General features: G+C 38.6%; 1 protein-coding gene across 1 annotated transcript; it reads left to right on the top strand.

The window, feature by feature from the left end:
• The first annotated feature begins 4,641 nt into the window (after window positions 1-4,641).
• Window positions 4,642-7,439, top strand: LOC149103738 (QRFP-like peptide receptor). Its single transcript, XM_089274107.1, has one exon. The coding sequence runs from the start codon at window positions 5,151-5,153 to the stop codon at window positions 6,222-6,224; it is 1,074 nt and encodes a 357-aa protein (XP_089130233.1). The 5' UTR covers window positions 4,642-5,150; the 3' UTR covers window positions 6,225-7,439.

The raw sequence follows: 7,439 nt of genomic DNA, 5'->3' as shown, positions 1-7,439 counted from the left end.
AGATTTTATTCACCGCATCACCGCATTAAAAAAACATCAATACCGCAACACCGCAAATCCCCATGTCCCCCTCTTATGAGACAGCAACAGATAAAACAGATAACATAGTTCATATTGAAAACTTAGTACGTATGGGAAAGAACCTTCAAGTATGACTTAGCTTATTGAAAGAAAGTGCTTCAACTCTTTCAACTCCATCATGTATACATAACTCCTTAGATTATTGATTAAGGACATTCACGATAATTGTTTCTGCGCATCCTTACTGCGCACGCAAATTCACACGCCACGTCATGCATCGATGAGCACGCTAAGTAATGAAATGAACAATGATAGGGCAGATGGCCATGCCTATAACTTTGCCCGGATTTTACGATCTTGGACGTTCGGTGATCCCTATTTTTCTTTTGATAGATAATTTCCTCTATCGATTTTCTACGTTTAGCGAAAAAAATGAAGAAAATCTATCGATCAGAAGTTTGAATTTTTTTGCAAAATGCACCATCGACTTCCGTTCTTTTTAGCTCTTCGTTTATCTGTGCAACGGTTTCAAATGCCTTTTAAAGGGTTAAGTTTTGCGAAAGCATTGGCAACATTTGGAATTATTTACACAACACACCCACTTCTGATGTGAAGTTTATATGAAATAATTCATATATGAACTGCGGTTGTAGATGACAGTGAAGAATGATCATCGCAGTTAATTTTCCAATTTAAGCAATTGGAAAAAAGAAACCTGAAAAAAATCAGGGCTTCAACGGGATTCGAACCCGTGACCTCCGCGATACCGGTGCGATGCTCTACCAACTGAGCTATGAAGCTACACATTGGGAGCGGGGTCAGTTAATTGAGTTCATATCTTCCCGTGAGAAGTGAAATGATGTGAAGTTTATATGAAATAATTCATATATGAACTGCGGTTGTAGATGACAGTGAAGAATGATCATCGCAGTTAATTTTCCAATTTAAGCAATTGGAAAGAAGAAACCTGAAAAAAATCAGGGCTTCAACGGGATTCGAACCCGTGACCTCCGCGATACCGGTGCGATGCTCTACCAACTGAGCTATGAAGCTACACATTGGGAGCGAGGTCAGTTAATTGAGTTCATATCTTCCCGTGAGAAGTGAAATGATGTGAAGTTTATATGAAATAATTCATATATGAACTGCGGTTGTAGATGACAGTGAAGAATGATCATCGCAGTTAATTTTCCAATTTAAGCAATTGGAAAGAAGAAACCTGAAAAAAATCAGGGCTTCAACGGGATTCGAACCCGTGACCTCCGCGATACCGGTGCGATGCTCTACCAACTGAGCTATGAAGCTACACATTGGGAGCGAGGTCAGTTAATTGAGTTCATATCTTCCCGTGAGAAGTGAAATGATGTGAAGTTTATATGAAATAATTCATATATGAACTGCGGTTGTAGATGACAGTGAAGAATGATCATCGCAGTTAATTTTCCAATTTAAGCAATTGGAAAGAAGAAACCTGAAAAAAATCAGGGCTTCAACGGGATTCGAACCCGTGACCTCCGCGATACCGGTGCGATGCTCTACCAACTGAGCTATGAAGCTACACATTGGGAGCGAGGTCAGTTAATTGAGTTCATATCTTCCCGTGAGAAGTGAAATGATGTGAAGTTTATATGAAATAATTCATATATGAACTGCGGTTGTAGATGACAGTGAAGAATGATCATCGCAGTTAATTTTCCAATTTAAGCAATTGGAAAGAAGAAACCTGAAAAAAATCAGGGCTTCAACGGGATTCGAACCCGTGACCTCCGCGATACCGGTGCGATGCTCTACCAACTGAGCTATGAAGCTACACATTGGGAGCGAGGTCAGTTAATTGAGTTCATATCTTCCCGTGAGAAGTGAAATGATGTGAAGTTTATATGAAATAATTCATATATGAACTGCGGTTGTAGATGACAGTGAAGAATGATCATCGCAGTTAATTTTCCAATTTAAGCAATTGGAAAGAAGAAACCTGAAAAAAATCAGGGCTTCAACGGGATTCGAACCCGTGACCTCCGCGATACCGGTGCGATGCTCTACCAACTGAGCTATGAAGCTACACATTGGGAGCGAGGTCAGTTAATTGAGTTCATATCTTCCCGTGAGAAGTGAAATGATGTGAAGTTTATATGAAATAATTCATATATGAACTGCGGTTGTAGATGACAGTGAAGAATGATCATCGCAGTTAATTTTCCAATTTAAGCAATTGGAAAGAAGAAACCTGAAAAAAATCAGGGCTTCAACGGGATTCGAACCCGTGACCTCCGCGATACCGGTGCGATGCTCTACCAACTGAGCTATGAAGCTACACATTGGGAGCGAGGTCAGTTAATTGAGTTCATATCTTCCCGTGAGAAGTGAAATGATGTGAAGTTTATATGAAATAATTCATATATGAACTGCGGTTGTAGATGACAGTGAAGAATGATCATCGCAGTTAATTTTCCAATTTAAGCAATTGGAAAGAAGAAACCTGAAAAAAATCAGGGCTTCAACGGGATTCGAACCCGTGACCTCCGCGATACCGGTGCGATGCTCTACCAACTGAGCTATGAAGCTACACATTGGGAGCGAGGTCAGTTAATTGAGTTCATATCTTCCCGTGAGAAGTGAAATGATGTGAAGTTTATATGAAATAATTCATATATGAACTGCGGTTGTAGATGATAGTGAAGAATGATCATCGCAGTAAATTTTCCAATGTATGCAATTGGAAAGAAGAAGCCTGAAAAAATCAGGGTTTTTTTTTTTTTTTTTTTTTTTCAGGCTTCTTCTTTCCAATTGCTTAAATTGGAAAATTTACTGCGATGATCATTCTTCACTATCATCTACAACCGCAGTTCATATATGTATTATTTCATATAAACTTCACATCATCTCACTCCTCACGGGAAGATATGAACTCAATAAATTGACCTCGCTCCCAATGTGTGGCTTCATAGCTCAGTTGGTAGAGCATCGCACCGGTATCGCGGAGGTCACGGGTTCGAATCCCGTTGAAGCCCTGATTTTTTCAGGCTTCTTCTTTCCAATTGCTTAAATTGGAAAATTTACTGCGATGTTCATTCTTCACTATCATCTACAACCGCAGTTCATATATGTATTATTTCATATAAACTTCACATCACACCCACTTCTATAAAATATGGCTAATATTGTTTGCCTCCGTTGGTTCACCTTCGATGTTTTTAACTATAAACTCCTGTCGACCATGTTTAATTACGTGAGCCAATTTTTTCAAAATCAGGGAAGTTTTCCACACGCTTTATCTCTGAAACGAATTCGGTGACCCCCAATTTTTTTTTCTTTCTTTTCTTTTTTTTTTTTTGCACTTCTGACACAAGTAACTCATTATCTGAATGCAGTATAAATTTAAAAAAATGGAAAATTTTCGCGCGAACGTCCTTAAGTAGAGCAAACACCTTTGCATGGCTAGTATCCCGGGTGTTTTTAAAGTCATCTATTAAGTCCTTGTTTCCTATTTTCACACGCCAAAGATTAATCATAATAATTTGTTTACAACTTAAAGTTGATCATTCCCATATGCTGCTGTTATGTAATTTGAAGACAGTGGTCTGTTTTGAATATTGTTATTATATTGCAACTAACAATGTCTTTCAAATTTTCGCTCGAAATTAGTCCATAATTGATCTAGAAAGAAATTGTGCCTCCAGGCCTTCAAGGAGACTAAAACGCGCTAAAATCACGCAATATTGCTTACAAAGAGTTCATACGTAGACCACTTGCTAGTTCTTATACTCAGAACAAATTACTTTTTTTCTTGCGGGGCTTGTAACGAACATCTAAATAGTCATTGGGCAATACTTATACTTATTTCGTTTCGTATCACCTCAAGCTACCAAGCTAAGTTCATCCTACACATGCATGCACCATAAATAAAACATATTCCATTGGCTGAATAAATATCAGTTGAAAACGAGAAGGGAATAATTTTGCAGGCACAAAAACCTAGCCCTTGGTCTAGTCTTGGTGAGTAAGACCGACAGTTTTACCTCAAAGTGTATGTAACGATGAAATATTTCCATTAGCTACAATGTAGAAGCTGGAATAGATAAGGGACATAGTTATAGAAAATGAGTAACACTCTGACAAAGATTTGAACTCTGATAATTATTCAAGTAAATATTTGCACGTTCTTTATAGAAGTTTTCTTTCACTTATTTTTGATATTACTGAGTAATGGATGAGATCAGCAACCTCTCATGTAGACAGTGTAGTAGTATAGTATATATTGAACAATGTAATGGTTTGTGAACTCGTTCAGGCCAAATAGGTTACGTTTGCAGAAGATTACCTTGTTTCAGTGTCATGACAGTCTAAGGTCTTCTGTTGCACCAAAAGATATTTGTTTATATGACAAAAAAAGGTAAAGGAACGTAGTGTTTCAGACCCCCATCTATCGATTCATGAAAAAAAAAAAGAAAAAAAGAAAAAAGAAATACATAACATACGCTTAATATGCCGTTAATTAGTGGGCTTTGCGAGTAGTCATGTTTCTCCATACCAAGGGGGCTATAGTTTGAAGAGCCACTGCCTGTAAATATGGAAAATCCTGTGACAAAACCAGAAATTCGATTTTTTTTTTTATTTCGTCGAAAAGACCCTTTTGGAAAACTATTTTCTGAAATATTCTAGAGAAATTCGGGAAATCTAGGAAAGTTCGAATTCTGGTCTATCCTCTATTGGAGTTTGTGCTGCGTGTTTCTTTGTTTTTGTTTTTTGGTTTTTGTTTTTGTTTTTTCTTTTCTTTTTTCAATCCGTAAAGGCGGCATTTTTCCTAAACAATTAAAGTTGTACAATAAATTTCTCATCAATAAAGCTTGCTCGTGACCGTACTGGTCCGTATCGCCCTCGCACTTGGTTAATAGGCTATATGTAATCATCGTCACGTAAGCGGCGACTAAAGAAATGGTGCAAGCTGGCGAATGTATGTATAGCCATTCAAAGCTTTCAACGGGCGTCAAAAGTCGTCAGAAAACGATCACGGAAAGAAGCTATTACAATGTGGAGTGTTGCCAATTATCTGTCATAATTCATTTCTTGACTGGTACATATATATCTTCCTGCAGGTAATCACTCATCGAAAAAGCTTAAAAGAAATCATGAACATGGAAAACGCCACTAACATCAGCTCCAATGGTCAACCTATCTGCCGATACGCTGTTTCCATTTTCTACACGACCGCCATGGCCATAATCAGCTTAGTGGCTCTCATTGGAAACATACTGGTGATTGAAACAGTCTACAGAACTCCAAGTCTTAGAACAAGTACAAACTTCTATTACGTCAACATGGCCGTTTCTGATTTTCTCGCCTGTGTTACTACCTGGCCGCTGTACCTCACTGACGAGACCATAACATACAATGGAAGTCTTCTTCAAGGCTCTCTTGCGTCTTTTGAATGCAAAGTAGCGATATTTTTTGGAATGGTATCGGGAATAGTATCCGTTCTAAGCCTGGTATTGATCGCTACAGACAGGTTCGTCGCTACTGTGTTCCCCTTGAAAGCCGAGTTCATCGCAGGGAAACTAAGGGTAGCTTTAATCCTTGGAACATGGGTGATCTCGATGGCGTATTGCACCCCCATGTTCTACTACTTCAAGACAGTAACGGTTGGTCAAGAAAAAGTCTGCAAATTTGAATGGGATGGCTTTGCTCTCATTATCTTTTACACGACTGGTCTGGTCTTGTTCGAAGTTTTGCCATTTATTGCCATCATTGTTCTTTACTCTCGCATCATGCGCGTTTTGCGAGAAAGGCTGAACCCAGCATGCAATACAAGAAGCAGTGACTCGCAACGAAAAAGGAATCAACAGAGCCAAAACATCATGAAGATATTTAAATCCATTGTTGTTATGTTATTTACCTGGTCTTCCCTGTTTTTCGCATATTTGGTTCTTAAAATGTTTTCCCCTGGCCTTTTTATCAAGGACAAGTGTAGGTTGATGGAAGGGTTTTCTTTTTATCTGATTCCTCTGCTCAGCACAGCATCCAATCCTGTAATTTTATTTGCTTTTAGCACAAATTTTCGTCATACTTTAACTAGTCGGTGTCCTTTTGAGTTTAGCAAAATCCGTTCCCGCTTTAAAAGAAAACCGATAGCGCCACGGCAACAAGATGAAACTCTACCAGAACTAGTAGCATATAAGAACACGGCGTATGACAAGTCGAAATGAATATTCTCGTTACATGAATGTTAGAATGTCCAAGAGCTGCCTCCATCCACGGTAACAATAGGATAGAGATATTAAGAGGCGCCCTCTGTAATTTCCAACTATGGCCATTTGGACCAGAAAAAATCAAATTCCTCAAACTTTCTCAGATGAATGGTCTAGATAAGTGATTCACAAAAATATAACTTTCAGTTCAATTCGATTGGTATTTTAGCGCTGGGGCCACCATCTTGGTTTTGCCCCTCTAAGAGGGCTTTCAGCGGCCATTTTAGGGCACATTTTTAACAATTTGCTATACAAAGAAAACGATCTAAATCCGGGTAAAAACACTTTAGTCGAGACAAGCAAATGTTTCTTGTTACATTGAGAGGCTGTTTTGGCAATTTGATCATCACCTGATTTTTCTACAGAATTTTAAATTTCTTCCCTTTCGGACTACTCATGAAGCGCCATAAAAAAGGCGAAGTTTAAAGGAAAATATCGCCAAAAGTACATCACTTGAGATCCCAAAACTACCCTCCACTTAAAGAGCAATGTCTCACCTGTAAAAACATGCAATAAAATTTTGGGGCAGTTAAAACTGTAAAATGTTAGAAGAAGAAGTTTAAGCTGTGCTTTTGTCAACAAAGACCGCCGTCCTAATTAGCATAATAACGTGAAAATAACGATGCACAGAGAAAATAATGATACATTCCACTTACCTCGCGACATGTCGACAACTGGATGTTCCACGATGCCTCATGTTATATTTCCAGTATGTTTCAGCCACATTTTCGGTGCTTAGTGTACGAAATCACTCTCAGACATCGCCACGGTTAAGCAGATTTCAACTCTCCGAAGCCCGCTTCATAACATCTATCAATATTATTTGTCTTTCGCCTCATAAGCCGCCGTTTACAAGAAGTTTAACAATTTGCTGAGATCCTAACTGACCCAGAAGTCTGTTAGCAGCCATTAAAATCCTCCTCTTAATCGAGGATTCTCATCAAGAACTCGTTTAAGCTCAGTTCTGTTTTCATCTGTTGTGCATCCGCCATTATTCCACAGATTGCGTTACATTTGACAAATGCACATTCCAACGGGTAGGGGTAGGGTGGGTAGGAAGTGAAAATGTAACCGACATTAAAGCCATTTTACGCATTTCTGTGTCTTAACTAGGGGGGGGGGGGGGTCGTGTATTAAAAAAAAAAAAAAAAAAAAAAAAAAAAAGGAAAACGA

The sequence above is a fragment of the Orbicella faveolata genome, unplaced genomic scaffold (genome assembly GCF_042242905.1).
Source record: "Orbicella faveolata isolate gen_17 unplaced genomic scaffold, um_ofav_v1 contig_35, whole genome shotgun sequence".
Lineage (NCBI taxonomy): Eukaryota > Metazoa > Cnidaria > Anthozoa > Scleractinia > Merulinidae > Orbicella > Orbicella faveolata.
This window is presented reverse-complemented; position numbering and strand designations above follow the sequence as displayed.

Excerpts from the sequence above, each read along its gene's own strand:
- LOC149103738 (XM_089274107.1), top strand. The coding sequence starts at position 5,151 with ATGAACATGGAAAACGCCACTAACATCAGCTCCAATGGTCAACCTATC.